Source organism: Gopherus flavomarginatus, chromosome 6 (assembly GCF_025201925.1).
Source record: "Gopherus flavomarginatus isolate rGopFla2 chromosome 6, rGopFla2.mat.asm, whole genome shotgun sequence".
Lineage (NCBI taxonomy): Eukaryota > Metazoa > Chordata > Testudines > Testudinidae > Gopherus > Gopherus flavomarginatus.
Genome location: NC_066622.1, coordinates 28,319,772 through 28,336,183, shown reverse-complemented (window position 1 = coordinate 28,336,183; position 16,412 = coordinate 28,319,772). Strand labels below are relative to the sequence as shown.

Below are 16,412 nucleotides of genomic sequence, written 5' to 3'. Positions count from 1 at the left end.
GTTGGTTTATGTCAGCCTCCTTTCAATTAATGTTCTTTAATTCTTTATTTTTAAAAAGTGTCATATTTTAATTCACAGCACTACGGACAGTCTAAGCTGTTTAATGATGCAATGGACATTCTGAATATGGTTTTCACAGGCGTGTTCACTGTTGAAATGGTTTTGAAACTCATTGCATTCAAACCCAAGGTAAGTGATTAGACAGGATTTTGTATATATATAATTATAACGTGAATTTTCCACTAGTTATATATTATTCAAATAAGAGAAGAACCTACATATTTTTCATGGTAAAATATCTGTGAAATCTTCATAGAAGTGTTAATCTGATAGTGTGTTTGTGTATATATGCATCTACAGGAAATGAGATGTAGATATCAGTGAAAAAAATATTACTGAGTAATTGATGAGATCTGGAGTATTTTTGAAGTCACGAAAAGGTTGCTATCTAACCCAGACAAATAATTTCCTGTTGCAAGCATTACCAAACATAATGTACACAGGTACTAAATTATATGTGATTGTTTAAAAAACACCGATAAACTTAAAAAATTAAAATCTAATTGACTATAAAAGACTCCATATGATTTTATCTTGTGTATAAAATGCAGATTAGAGTGTGATTCTGCAAATATGCACACAAGTACTCCTTTAGTTTTACTGGGGTTACTCAGATATAAAAGTGTTTGTAGATTGGGTCTGGAGTAGACATTTTAGTTTCCTTGCCTCAAAGGGACACTGTCAAACTAAACATAATGGCCAGATTTTTGAAAGGAGTTATTAAGGTCTTGAACCCATAGGTGGTGAAATTCATGGTGCTGGGAGTGCTGCCCATCTCCCTCTTCTCCCTCCCCCACCAACTTGAAGGGTTTCCATCATATACAGGGTTTAGAGTTTGGTTCAATGGCTCTCAGGACTGACACTATACAAATTGTTCCAGCACCCCTGCCTGACCCTCCAAGGAGGTACATGCAGATGTACCCTGAGCCCACATGGAGCATCTTTGACTTTAGTGGGGCTCTGTGTGGAAGCAGAGGTCTACCTTCAGGCATCTCTGTGATAGCCTGGGACCTAAGTTTGGATGCGTCGATTTTTTGGATGCCCCACTTGAGACATTTTGGGCCTGGTTTTCAAACATTCTGAAAAATTTCCACTGACTTCATTTGATGTTAGTCTCTGAATATCAGGCCCAGTGCCCAGGGGTGAAAGTGAGCTGGTACAGGCCGGTATTCCGTACCAGTAAGAACCCGCACTGGCCCATACCAGCCCACATTAAAGCACTGCCACTACAGTGCTTTAATGCACCTGCCCCTTTTGCCTCCCCTGTCGTGGGCCCTGCCGGTACGGTCTTTACTGGCAGGGCCGCCGATGGGGGGCGGGGAAGGAACAGCAAAGTTAAAGTGCTGCCACAGCAGCACTTTAAGAATGGTCCTTTGCTGTGGCAGTGCTTTAACATTGCTGACCCCTTCCCTCCCTTGGTAGCCCTACCGATAGGGTCTGTACCAGCAGAACCACCAACAGGGAAGGCAAAAGGGGCAGGGACATTAAAGCACTGCCGTAGCAGCACTTTAAGGATGGTCCTTTGCCACGGCAGTGCTTTAATGTTGCTGTGCCCCACCCTTAGCGGAGCTGCCGATGGGGGGCGGGAGTGCAGCACTTTAATGTCTCTGCCTCTTTTGCCCCCTCCCTTCCCCCCCTCCACAGCCACTGACAGGAGCAGCTGCCTTGTGGCTGGCGATTTAAAAGGGCCCAGGCTCCGGACGCCGCTGCCCTTACTGCAGCAGCGGCGTCATGAGCGCCGGGCCCTTTAAATCAAGATGGGAGCTGCGAGTGACACCGTCCAAGGGCTGGCTGGGGGATGCTGACCCCCAGCCCTGCCCCTTGAGCCCGAGGCCCCACCCCTTCCGGAGGCCAGAGCCACCCCCGGTACCGGTAAGTGTCCTCAGTTACTTTCATCCCTGCCAGTGCCTCAAGCTGAGCACCCAAAATTTTAGGCATCCAAAATTCTAGTTATCTCTTTTGAAAATGTTGGCCCACAAGTTCTTAAAAATTAATTCCCACTGATTCTAATAACATCTTAAATAATTAAAATGGAAAGAAATGGTAACAATCTAATTTGATTGTTATCATCTATGTTTGTTCACTTCTCACAGTCCACCTGTGATAGTGAATGGGAACCAGAAAAAGAAATTAGACTACATTTTGCTGTCAGTTACAATGAAATCTGTATTTACTCTGATCAGTTTACACCAGCATAAATAAGAGCAGAATTTGGCACATTGGCTATAAACAGAAAGTGAAACTGGCCACTCTAGTTTTACTGACCTACCTCAACTGGGTCTGGTATGTTTCATGTTCCATTTCCTGCTGGGGAATGTTTTTCTTATTTTTCAGTTCAAGGTAACGAAGCTAAAACCATCCCTAGTCTGATTATGGCTGATTAGGCTCCTGACTTTTTCTTGGGTAACCAAGACCTGGTATTCAGACCCAAAGTGTGAGGTTTTGGATAACTGCTCATCTACACACCCCCAGGGCTTTCTCTTGCAAGATTCTACAGGGTTCTGCTTTAAATTTTCCTGTTCAGTATGTATATGTATTTATTTATTTTAATTGTTATGTCCCTAGTCTTATTCAAATACTAGCTGCTTGACCACATTAAAATTAATATTGTTTGAGACCATAAGAGAGAGAGTGAAGATGTTTAGGCTGTGGTGTCATCATTATACTGATTCTGCGTCCTGGCCCTGTTCTGTATGCTGATTGGCTACTGAAGTCTCAGCTAGTTTTAATAGTCCAAAGTGCCTTATACCATCTGTGCTTAGCATGAAGATGGAGTCTTTCCCATGCTTATGTGATATCAAGACTGAGATTACTATAAAAGGCTATACGTAGAACTATCCCTGAAGACAGGTCAGAAGTTTCAGGTAGTGCAAAATGCAGTGGCCCTATGGTGGCAGTACATTACATCACATCAGTGCTCGGTAGGGTGACTAGATAGCAAATGTAAAAAGTCGGAATAGGGGGTGGGAGGTAAAAAGTGCCTATATAAGAAAAAGCCTCCAAAATCGAGACTGTCCCTATGAAATCAGGACATCTGGTCACCCTAGTGCTCTGTAGAGTGCATGAACTACCTGTTCACCTCTGGATGCTATTTAAGATGTTGATACTGATCTGCAAGACGTGTGCTGTTTGGGTTCTAACTCAATGAGACTCTGCCTTTCCCCTCAGAAGAGCTCTTGATGGTACATTATCACCATGGGTCTATATGTTTGAATATCCGGGGGCTTGAGGCAGGGGTATCATTTGCTATAGGGTAAAGGATGCAGTTTCTCCCCACCCCGGACCTTTCATAGGGTCTATATACTCCATTATGTATTCCACTTTTTGCCACCATCTCTACTTCTCCAGACTTTGGATATAGTCATTAGGAAAGCAAACTTTGCCTTCCCCAGAATGTTTCTGAAATGATCCCCTGGGTGGAGGGAAGGTATTTTCTGAAGAGGATCCTTATTTCCAGAATTCAGTTCCCACACTGGTCCCGCAGAGCCCTGATTTGTTGACAAGCAGGGCATGGTGAAAGGACCATAAGTTGTCAGAGTTTTGCCTGAGATTGATTAACAAGCAGAGATCTTAGGGGGCAAAGGCATTAAATATCTTTAAGGTGGCTTTTGTTATCAGTTGGAGATTTTACCTTTGCTTTTTATTATGAAGCGTCCTTTTTAAAGCTACTTATACAGCAGGATATTATTGACTGTGTTTTTAATTGCTGTAAATGAGATGACAGGCTAGGAAATGGGTCAATGCCATTTATAAACCTAAATATAAAAAAGACATTGTTTTTAACTGGTAAAATCATCTTTATTAATATTTGGGTCTATAAATGCAAATTTTAAAGCAAACCTACTGTTTGGTTTGGGGTTGTTGCTGTGTGGAGGTTGATTTCTGTTATATTTATATTGTCACTGGGTTTTTTGACTTGATCTGGGGGAATTGACAGAAGGATTGGTTATTTATTTAGCCCTAGATTCTCAAAGTTATTTAGGCAATTAACTCCCATGGAGTTCAGTGAGAGTCAAAGGTCCTTAAATACCTTTGAGGACCCATTCCTTAGTACTTCTTTAAAAGTTCTCAGGGGCATCAGCTAGACACTCCATTACCATACTAAATATAAATCCACATAAATAAATAAATAAATTAAATGTTGTGCCTAAACTATTTGGCAGTGTCCCTTCAGCACTTTGAGTCAGATACTGTAAAAGATATGGTCACCTGTTCTAAAGCCCATTCAAACCTAATGGTGATTAAAATATACTGATATTCTGGGTACAATATTGTGGCATGTAAAATCAAGATACTGCAGACTGTCTTTCAGTTCTGAAATATAGAAAACCTTCAGTGAGTGCCAGATATTAAGGGCTTGATCTGGCAACAAGGAACTGAGTGCCCTATACTTTAATTGACTGATTTGGGAATTGCGGGTATGTCTACACTGCAATTAGACATCTGTGGCTGACCCGTGCCAGCTGACTTGGGCTCACAGGGCTCAGGCTAAGAGTCTGTTTAACTGCAGTGTAGATGTTCAGGCTCAGGCTGTAGCCCAAGCTCTGGGACCCTCCCCCCCTTGCAGGGTCCTAGAGCCCGGGCTCCAGCCTGAGCCCGAACGTCTACACCTCAATTAAACAGCCCCTTAGCTCAAACCTGAGTCAGCTGGCACGGGCCAGCCACGGGCTTTTAACTGGAGTGTAGATGTACCCTGACGGCGCTCAGTAGCTGGCAGAATTGGGCCCTAAGTTTTCAGTTGTGCATTGTGACTACCAAAATATTTAGATAATAGATCAAAATGTATTTAATTCTGTAACCTAGGTACTCCCTAGGAGTTGTTTTTACTTTGCAGCATTTGCTGAATAAAAGTTTGCAATGTCAGTTAAAAGGCAAGACTTGATTAAACCAAGTTATTCTTCACAAGTGCCAAACTCAGTTTGTCTAGTGTGCCTGGCACATTATGAAAGAAAATATTTCTATGAAATCTAAAGTAATACATCAGTAAATACTGTTTAAGCAGTTTCATGAAAGCCAACCATTACTTGAATTTGTAATGATTTTCCATGCTGTTTTACATCAGATTTTTGTAAGGAAAAAGGAAAGATGGCTAGTAAGTGAATTGATCCTGAGTGATTGCAGTGGTGAAAACTACTAATTTATGTGTTAATGTTTATTTGCTGTGACTTGTCCATTTATACATTTCTCCCTTCTCCAAAATCATCTTTATCTTTTAGTTTTTTGTTTGCTTTTGCTTTACATATTACTTTGAACAATATTTGTCTATACTGATGGAAAAGATTTGATACAATAAATGTGTCTTAAGGTATTTTAGCAATATGGAATCAAAATGTGAATGTGTTATTTATGTGGCTTACATTGTAGCAATGTCTCGTAAAATAATATTTTCTATAGTGAAATTTACCCTTCTACAGAGACCAACACACAGTTTATACACCACTTATGTCCTACACTTTAGGGAGATGTAGTAGGGACAGATGGCATAGTGCATCAGGAGTTTGGTTTTGTAGAGCTCTGACTGTTGCTTGTCTCTAGTTTGTTCTTATTATATATAATTTTGCATTATTGTTTAAAAATCAGTAAAGATATTTATTTAAAAAATAAATAGAAGAAATTAGGAAAACAAAAGGATGAAATAATATTGTTAGAGCAGCTTCCCTGGCCATGTCTACACTTACAGTACTGATACAGCTGTGTTGCTGTAAGAGCGCTCATGTAGCCGCATTATGTCAATGAGAGAGAGCTCTCCTATCTGTGTAATAAAACCATATTAACGAGCAGCAGTAGCTATGTCAGTGGGACTCCCGCTGACATAGCGCTGTGCACAAAAGCACTTATGCCAGCAAAATTAATGGCTCTATGGGGGGCATTTTTTCACACCCTTGAGTGGCAAAAGTTTTGCCAACATAAGTGCTCGTGTAGACTCAGTATAGTGTAATGCTCAGTATTGTCAAGGTGGTGTCCCGTGATATCTAACAGAAACATTAGGAATGATTTGTTCATGGAAAGGGGTGGGGCATAGGTTTGAGAACTGGATGTGATTGGTTGGGATGCTAAATACACCAATTATCCTTTGTTGGAATTGATGGTCAACTACAGATAGCTAGTTAATGCACCACAAAGGGACATGAGTGGTGACTAGACTGACGCCCTTCCCCCACTTGCAATATGGAATAGCAATGATACTTACGTTCTTCCTTGGATGGTTGATAGTTAAAAATAATATATGTAAAGTGTTGTATAAGTGTAGATCATTGTTAAGCCAGACAAGTGTCTGACCTTTATCACAGACTTTCAGGAAGTCACAACACAAAGGAGTTCCCAGCATGGATGGACCTATATTTTCAACATCAAAGTTATTTTGTTAGCACCTGTCAGGGTGTGTAAGTAACAATTGTTACAACACTGCTGAGAGTCTAATAAACAGTTTGAGATAATGCCAATTTGCCACGTCAGTGCTTTAAGATGTGTGTGTTTTTGATGTATATATACACATGTGTGTATGTATGTGTGTGTGTGTGTATATATATATATATATATATATATATATATATATATATATAGTTATACGTGTGAGTATAGAGAGAGAGAGAGAGAGAGAGAAATATACTTTTCCTTCAGTAGGCAATATTGTTTGTTTTGTTTTCTCATTAGATCACAGGTTTTGTGTTAAGTAATTTCTGTTTATGCAAAACTAAACAGAAGTATGCAAATATTTGACATTTCATTTGTAATCACAAACATTTGCACCCTGCCTGCTCTGTTCAGGGCTATTTTAGTGATGCCTGGAATGCGTTTGACTCCCTCATCGTTATTGGCAGCATAGTAGACGTCGTTCTCAGTGAAGCCGATGTGAGTATACCTCAGCTTAATTCCCACAGTCCCCACTTCTTTCTCTGTCTCCCCACTATTTCCATCATCTGGACAAGTCACAGATTTTGATCCAAAATTTTTAAACTTTGAATTTAGAAACAGGCCAGTCATAGCTCAGTTATGTTGATATGGGAAATAAATAGCCTTTTTCACTGCCGATTATCTCAAGCAGAAGGATTGTATGTTGGTACATCAGAGAAGTCTAGAATGTTTTTGTGTTATAACACTGTCCTTTTCTTCTCTTTTTCTGTTTGTGTTTTTCTCTTGCTCTCTTTCTGCTGAATGCTTGTCCTAACAGCACTATTTCACTGATGCATGGAACACTTTTGATGCCTTAATTGTTGTTGGTAGCGTCGTTGATATTGCTATAACAGAAGTTAATGTAAGTAACAACTGTTCATGCACTAAAAAGTAATTGCTGTCATCAATACAGAAAATGTAAACTTTGCCCCATAAATCCATATTTTACATTCTGAAGTAAAAGACTAAAGTATTGATACAGATACAGATATAGCTATAACTGTAGATGGATAGATGCACATATATATGCACTCACAGATATAAAATAGTAAAACAATGAGTATTAATTTTTTCTTTCTACATATATACTGAATATATTTTAAATCATTTAATTTTTTTAAAATAAGGAAAAAAAACAGATCGTTGCTAACACCCATTTCAATTTGAAGCCCAGTAATTTTTTGTGAGTAATTTGATCTAATCCCTCAGGCATCTAATAGTGGTCTTCAAGAGTCAGTAGTTTAATAAGCCATGTATTTTCAGGTGGGAGTCCTAGGGTTTGAGAATGAGCTAGGAATTTATGTCTCCCAGGGTGGTGGAATTAGGGTGCTCTCAGTCACTGAGAAAGAGCATAGCACATATTGCTTTTCCTCTTTCCTTCCTCCAGGAAATTGTTCTGGAGTTTCAATGCAGTTTGAAAAGTTTGTGAATTCCATAAACCCATCTTAGATTGGCCAAAATTTTGAGCCACAGCCTCTTGACAAACATTCTGGATGAGAGAGAGAGCTCTTCCCAAGGCCATGCAGGGTAGCAGATATAGAAAGAAGATGCTTTCTGTTTAGTTTGTATCACACTTATTGTAATTACACCAAGCAAGATAAACTATGAGAAGGAATAAACTGAAAGCTAACAAACTATGGCCCAGCTTCTAGCCAGCTCTTGAGGGGATGTGCAAGGGGAGGGGAGGACACGAGTAGCTTCCCCTACATACACACATCTCCTGTGCTCCTGTTTAGGGGCTGGTCAAAGTCATGTTGAGGAGCATAGTATCTCTTCCTTCCTAGTGCCTCAAGGGAAATGAAGAAGGGAAGAGAAAAGAGTGATGGGGATGGGCCTAAGTCAGTCAGAGTAGTTGTAGTTGAGAGACAATAATAATATGCAAAGCTTTAAGCTTTTGGTTCTAGCCTATTTGATAAGCGCTGTAATATACATTTAATAAAATGTATACATATGTTGAAACCTGATATGGAAACAAATATGCTGCTTCATCAGGTTATAATATAATTTTTAAAATGTCTAAACCAGCACACAGTAGGTATCTGCTAATTTGTACTAAGAACTTGAAATTCCTGTGTGAATTAGAAATTTTTGAAAATTAACAAATAAGAGAATAAACATGATCAAAATAATTTTAAGTTACTGTATAATACAATTTCATTCTTATTTGGTTTTGACAAGTGTAGAATATTTTGAATTATATACAGTATACAAGCTGCTCATTACCCTTTCTACTACCACCAGGGGGGTTTGAGAACAATGGTGATGATGTAGAAGCCAGAAAGAACACAGTTTAACTTTCAGATTTCATGCAGAGTTTGCACAGCTGGCAGTTAAGGGAAAGAAATATTTTTGCTAGCAGACTGAGTAAATTTGAGCTGGATGTTCATATGGGACAGTGAACATGGAACCCCCATTATTCCACTTTTATAGAGACACTTCTGAAAGATAATTGCACTTCATTGGCCAGATTTTCAAAAGCAGCCTCTACATTTGTGTGCCTAAAATTGCCTGTGATGGTTTTTCGAGGCCCAAGTTTTTTGAAGCCCCAAACTTGGACTTCCAAGTTCAGCTCAAGTAGTTATTTATTATCCAGCTTGCATACACAAATGTTGTTTTGTATGGGGAAGTATGACTTTTGGGACATACAGAAACGTGGCCACCTAAAATTACTTTCCCTCAAAGCTACAAAATGTATTCACATATGAAGGGGTAGTGAAAATAGTATATGAGATATGATTATGATAGTCTGCGGTTAACACTATGTTGACAGTGGTTTATCTGACAGCATTACTTGTAAGTATAACTGATTACTGCTAAGTTTTCATCTGTGCTAAACTCTATGACTTAGTACTAATTCACGTATTTGGCTTGAAAATTATCGAGATAAAACTGGTGAGCTCTAGTTCAGTGCATGCACTGTATTTTGTGTTTAGATTTGAAGTGTTAGCACTTTCATTTCTGAGCCTTTCATGCCTTCTCACTATAGAAAAGTCTCATTGTTGATGTCTTCTACTGCACAACAGACTCTTTTTTTCATCTCTGTTTTTACTCTGTATCACATTTAGTGTGCTTAATTTGTTTGTGAAAGTGTGAATATGTTGTAGTTGGTTTCTAGGTTTGATTTCCCATTTCCAACATGAAATATTAGTTACTGTAGACTCTCTATAAAAATGCTCGGCTTTTATATGGCTACTGTTTGTGATTCTAGTGAGTATTCTTGCTTTGTTCATCTCCATATAACTGATCAAAACTTTTAAAATTAGAATCTTATATTTTCAAAATCCCTTTATTAACATTTTTCAATGGCATCTTCAAACATGTTATGTACAACACAACTTTTTTTTTCTAACAGTGATAGAAATGAATTGATATTGGGATATTTGTAGCACCGCAAGGATGTTAATAAGGCCCTGTCTTTGAGATTTCAGGCACCACTGTAGTTGCACCTGCACAAATGTCAAGTATAGACACTATTTACACCAGTGTAGTTAAAAACAGTTGTAAGCTGCACCAGTGCAAACTGGTTTGCATCAGTGTAAATCATATCTACATAAAGGGTTTGCACTGGTGCAGCTACACTAGTGGATTAAATCTCAGTGTCAGCAAGGTCGTAGAAGTCTCGCCAACACATAGGGATGTTCAGACCAACAGCTTAACATTTCTATATATTTCCACATAGAAATTGCCTCATTCTGTGAAAATAAGTAGGCTACAAACTAACTTTACATTAGTGTACTCCAGAATAAGTCCAAGGGTCAATAGAGGTACTTCAGATTTACATTAGTGTGAGATCTGTACCTGACTCAACTTGTTCGAGTGGATTGGACTTCTCATTTAAGTATCATACTGATGGTAGTATGAGATCTAGTAAAATATGTCATTTTTTTAATTTGTTATATTATAAGATATGGTTATTTCAGAGTTTTATAATAATATTTATGATGCCTGAAGATTGACTCTTGTGGTCCTATAACCTCTCTTTCACAGAGTGTCCAGGAGAGGATTTTGCTATGTAGTCATATCAGATATTGAATGCCCTCAACTCCCATGCAAGTCAGGATGAGTTCAGGGTGCTTGAAACCTCACAAGAGTGCTTAACACTCTGCAGGATCAAGCCATGACCAGGAACCACATGTGTTCCTTGATGCATTTTATGATATAGATAATCTCAGAGCAATAGATATACACTATTTGCGGTTGTTGTTTCTAGTTTTTAGTTAATCTCCCTACTGTCTGCCAATATTTCTTTTCTGCCACCTAATTGGTTTTCATGTTCATTTTATTTTTAGAAATTTTTAGAGGCAAGTATATATTAATAAATATATATACGGTATAGCAATTTAAATAATAAAAGCACTACTAAAGCCATATAATATTTTTTATTTCTTTGTTCACATTTTGTTTTCCAGAGTTTCCAATGACACACAAGATCTTTCTTGGTCATCTAAATTGTTCCTTCTAAATAAAAAAAAATATTAAAAAATCAGAGAACAGTGACTGAGAGTCATGAAATGTGATTACTGCAGTCTGGGATTTGAACATATGTAACTTAACCACAAGACAATCAAAGATAAATATTTCTGAAATGTAATTACAGGACACATTCGGAGCGTGTGGTTACAGAAAGGTTATTTTACATTTTGCATTTCTCACTTGAGAAACAGTTTGGATGACCATCAGTGGGTGACTCAGAAGCATGTTCACATGGTATTGTACACTGGTAGATTGTCTACAAGAGCTTCGCATTCACATGCTCTTTACTTTTTCATCATTAACATTTGATTGTTCACAAGCTACTAAAATCTTAAAAAATATGGAAGGTTCACTTTCCTGGTCTCAACTGTATCTCTTTTATTTAGTCCCAATGTTACTAATCTCATGCTTAAAGTTAAGCACATCTCAAGTGTTTTGCTGAAACAGGGCCTAAGGTGACAGTACCAGTAATCTTGGCTCTCACTTCCTCAGTAAAACCATTCAAATTCAACTCACCTTTTTTAAATATTGCAAGTCTTACTTATGTTTATTATGGTTTCATAGATTCTAAGGACAACAGGAAGGGACCATTGTGATACTCTAGTCTGACCTCCTCTATAACACAGGCCATAGAACTTCCCCGAAATAGTTTCAGCTGGAACTATTTTGGGGAAGTCCTTTGGCTTATATTATACAGAAGGTCAGACTACATGATCACATTGGTCCCTGCTGACCTTGGAATTTATGAGTCTGTAAATGAACATAGGTGAGACTTGTAAAATTTTGTAATCCACCATTGCAACCATCAGTGGACCAGGGCAGTAGGACAAGCCAGAAAGATCCCCCATAGAAATAGAATTTGGCCAGGCTGTCCTATAGGCATAAAGAAATACCACTTTAGCATTCCAGAACTATAAATAGTATAATATTGACTTACCAATAATTTTCAGTCTAAATTTATGGTTGCAAATCAAGCAAAACGAAGAAGGGATCTTTAGGTTCTCATTTGGGTTGTAGTTCACTTGCACTCATTTTACACTGGTGGCAAAAGTTCCATTGACTTCAGTAGGGTCAGGATTTCACCCTTTAACTTCACCAGAGTTACTCTTCATTTACACCAGTGTGAGATCAGAATCAGGCCTTTATTTTGTATTTACTCATTTTTACATATGCAGATGCAGGAGGAGTAACTGTACTAAAAAACCATGTTTGCACATGCAGACTATGAGGCTAGATTGTGAACCATTTGCTCACATTGGGGAACAGTTACTCATAGGAGTAGTCTAACTGAACTAAATGAGACTGCCTGTGAAGTAAGCTACTACTCAGCATGACTAACAGTGGCAGAATCTGGCCTTAGAGGGTCACTTGCACAACTAGGTGTTTGCATGTATTCATTTGAAATCACACGTTTTTCATGTGAATATTCGTTTTGTGAATGCATTTACTGTTTGTGCATATTTTGCAGATTCAGCTTAAGCCTTGTTTGCAAATTTATCTTTTTATGTCTAAGAATAGTTCAGAAAACTGTACTTTTATATAGAGCTTTCCATCTAAGCACATCAAAGCACATTGCAATAATTAATCCACACACTGCCCCTAAAATATTAGTTATCTTCTGAGTTATTTTCATGGAGGTGTTAAGTTATGATAATTGAGTTACTTTATCAGGATGACTCATAATATAAGGTAACTCTGACCATGTGAACATAAGGATCCACAGGGATGGATCCCTTTCCAAGATTAGGGCCTTAGTTAGTCTTACTAAATAAGGGACAGTCATTTAGTAATCTGGTCAATTCACACTTATTTCAATGGGTATGATATAAATGCAACATTTAAAATATAATATTATAGTACTAAATGCATGTGTTTTAGAGGGAAAATAATTATTTCCCATTCCCCTATTAGATTTCACTACATAAATGTATCCTTCCCAATATTTACTGAATGATATTTATGTAAGCACTTGATTGGCTTTTGAATTAGGATCACCATAGGCATCGTTAACATTATGAAAAAAATCAACAGCCACATTTGAATCATTGGCTTTATGCTTTTAAAAAACATTATTGTGCCCTTCATGTTTTTAAAGATATTTTGACAACTTAGATGCTTTTTTATGTTATTGTCACCATATATTTGTATCTCAGATGTTTCCTGCTGCGTCATATCAATAAATTAATACATCACACCCTGGCATAATGTAGTGCCCTTTGATACACTTCTATGACAGGAAGCATTTGATCTAAACTGTCTATTCATGTCCACTGTCTCACATCATATATGTACATACATATATTTTAAATTTTTATCACAGAATTGCAGTTTGCTTCAAATGCATGATATAGTCAGTTTTGCATTGTTTGCAATTTGATGTAGTGTGGCTTAAAAGATTTGCATTTTCGAAGTCAGAAGGTTTATTTGCCACTTTACTTTCACTGCAAGATGAGAGATGTCAGAAGAGTTATTATTGAGATAATAACTGATGTAATTGAGAGATATATTTGCTTCTTTGTATGCAACAAGAAAAACGTGGTGTTAGATTGTTAGCAGGTTGTGAATATTTGGATCAGGAAGTCTAAGGGAAAGGTTTGTTCTCAGTTGATCTTTTTTTTGGAAGGTAAAGAAAGCTGCTGATTTGGCCTGTGATTCACCAGAACATAAGAATGGCCAGGCAATTAAAACACTATTAAACACATGCTATTAAAACACTTTTCATACGCATGGACTTTATCACATGCTTAAAATTGAGCGTGTTTAAATGTTTTGTTGAATTAGGCTCTTGATGTAGTTGGAGCATGGCTGAGAGAAAAGATAGAAACATTAGGCCAAACTCTTACCTTATGCATACCTGGCCACCCCATTAAGTGCAGCAAGGCAATCAAGGAAGACAGAAGGCAGAATTTGGGTCAGTGATTCCGAGTGTGCCTATTCCATAGCCTTATGCCCAAGACAAATATTGATACATTGAGTGACAAACCAAATCTCAAATCATGTCACTGTATTCTGATTCAAATGGTGATTTCAAATACAAACCCCCCACCAGACTGGGCAGACATATGCGAGTCAATGGTCAGTGTGGTTGAATGCCTATGATACACCCTTTTCATCAGAGGAGTTGATGCAGGAGGTTTCAACAGGCTGCCTACAGGATGTAATTCTTCAAACTCATGCTTTGTCAACATGCAAGGTCAAAAAGAGTCCTCTCTGCCAGGAGCGGTGCCAGGCTTTTTGGCACCCTAGGCTCAGGGCCAGCTCTAGCCATTTCGCCGCCCCAAGCATGGTGGCACGCCGTGAGGGGTGCTCTGCTGCTCGCCGGTCCCGCGGCTCTGGTGGACCTGCCGCAGGCGTGCCTGTGGATGCTCCACCAGAGCCGCGGGACCAGCAGACTCTCCGCAGGCATGCCTGCGGGAAGTCCACCGGAGCAGCCTGCCGCCCTCCCAAATCCTGGCGCCCTAGGCAACCGCCTAGGTCGCCTAAATAGAAGTGCCAGCCCTGCTGTCTGCCCAACCCCAAAATCTTAATTATAACCGCATATTTGTACCACAAACACATAACATGCCACTTGTTTATTCTGTTCACATATGTAAACACTGAGTATTAGCTAATGTTGCAGAGATTGTAATTAAGATTTTATATTAGGGTGATTATCAGTAGGAGGTGGAAGGAAGTTCCATTGCGAAGATGCATTGTGTCATTGTCAGTAGAAACATGCTGTGTGGATATTTAGGATACAGTTAAGAGATGTCCCACACCTTGACATTCCTTACCCTTAACCACATTAATCCCTTTTAAATGAAGTTTTTGCTTCTCAATTTGTGTGTGTAATCTATAAATTATCACACAGTTACATTAATTACAATCATTTATTTTAATAGACACCTAGATACTACCGTGACAGATGTGTTATAAGTGCGAGAGAGAGAGAGCGATTAGATAAAAAGGGTCTGATTTTAAAGCTTTGGTATTGAAAGTGCCTCTCTCATAAGGGACAAAAGTTGAATTTTTTTGGCCTCTAGAGAAAAAAATAACACTTCATCGGAAATGTTTTCATTTTTGTTTCTAATGCCTAGCCCCATACTGGTTATTGTTATACTGTATATCATTTTAAGGAGGATGTTTTCTTTTCTCATTCCTGGCCTGCTCTCACCAATATCTATAATTCATAATTCCTTGTCTATGACATCATAACCCTCTCCAGCAGTTGCAGATTAGCTGTCACAAATAAAGAATTAAGACCATTTAGACTAAGGAGGCTGGGGGAAGAGATGAATTATGAGAGGAGAATGTGCATGTACACAAATGTCCTTTAGATAGAAAAACAAACAGAGGGATTTCACACTCATCCTCTCTTGAGCCCCTGCAGTGGTACTATTCACATACAAATTTGGTAATCTAGTCTCTTTTATGTTCAGGAATAGGAATTAAGTATTTATTAAATCATAACACATGGAAAAGATGGAGCTCAAGCCTGCTATCCAATACATTGGTCATCCTTGTCCTGGATAGTCTCTTTTATAATCAGTATCTTAACTCCCAGTCTTTAGATGTGTAAAGAGATCTTGTCACAGTTGATAACACAAAATATTACCAACTTTCTCTGATGTTGTTTTGAGCTTGCCTCCCACCAGCAGAAGTTTGTCCAGTAAAAGATATTATCTGACCCACTTTGTGTCTCTAATATTCTGGGACCAACACAGCTACAAAAACACTGTATTCAGGGAAGATTTTATAATTTTGGACCAGATCTTCAACTGATTCTATGGCCCTTTATTTTTAAGAGGATTTGAAAAAGAATTGTTAGTTCTTTAGAAAATGACAATTGCACCAATATTTTGACAAGCTGTGTCTCTATATGTACTAGTGCTGATCTGTGGTTGATTTAAGTAGATCACTATGTAAATGATTTATCTTGAGGGTTCTTTTTATATATATATTCAGTGAGTTTCCTATGCAGCAATGATCTGATATCACTTCTTTCTTTTAACCTCTCTATGTGTTTTGTACAAACGCTTACAGAGCACAGGCACTGTATCTGATTTACAAGGTGCTGTTCATAGTGTTGTCTGCTCATATTTCTGAGGACAGGACCTAGCCCTCAGTTAGCATTAGTGCAGTGCTTAGGAATTGGGTAGTTTTTCTTTTAAATAGGTTTTAATGCCTTTAGTATCCCTTACTGTTTTCTATATTTCAGAAACTACTAGAACCTAGCCACACCAGCAATGTATATAGTTAGGTAGGATTTGCAGGTTGTATATAATTAGAAAACATGTTTATTTTGATACCATGGTCCCCTTGTGGTCCCTTCATAGTACCTGTGTTGTCTAAAAAACAAAAGACACAACAATTAGACTCTTAATACTACTAGTAATGATCTGGCTGTAATGGGTTCATATATTTTGGTGTTTGTTTTGCATAGCTGCAGTGGAGTTGCACTGGCTAAGTTCTGGAGCATGGGCAGTGTGTTCAGAATCAGCATGGAA

General features: G+C 38.3%; 2 protein-coding genes across 10 annotated transcripts in view; one reads left to right on the top strand and one right to left on the bottom strand.

Moving 5' to 3' along the window:
* The window catches only part of CHDH (choline dehydrogenase), a 133,583-nt gene that overhangs the window by 7,044 nt on the left and 110,127 nt on the right, over positions 1–16,412 (bottom strand). The gene's annotated exons all lie outside the window — the stretch shown is intronic.
* The window catches only part of CACNA1D (calcium voltage-gated channel subunit alpha1 D), a 313,335-nt gene that overhangs the window by 219,103 nt on the left and 77,820 nt on the right, over positions 1–16,412 (top strand). For 6 of the 9 annotated variants that reach the window (XM_050960577.1, XM_050960575.1, XM_050960574.1 and 3 more), the window contains 2 exons: positions 79–189; positions 7,232–7,315. In XM_050960577.1, coding sequence (XP_050816534.1) covers positions 79–189; positions 7,232–7,315 — 195 coding nt within the window. Of the gene's footprint in view, positions 1–78; positions 190–6,828; positions 6,913–7,231; positions 7,316–16,412 lie in introns of all 9 variants that reach the window. The other 3 variants (XM_050960583.1, XM_050960579.1, XM_050960578.1) reach the window with 1 other exon arrangement.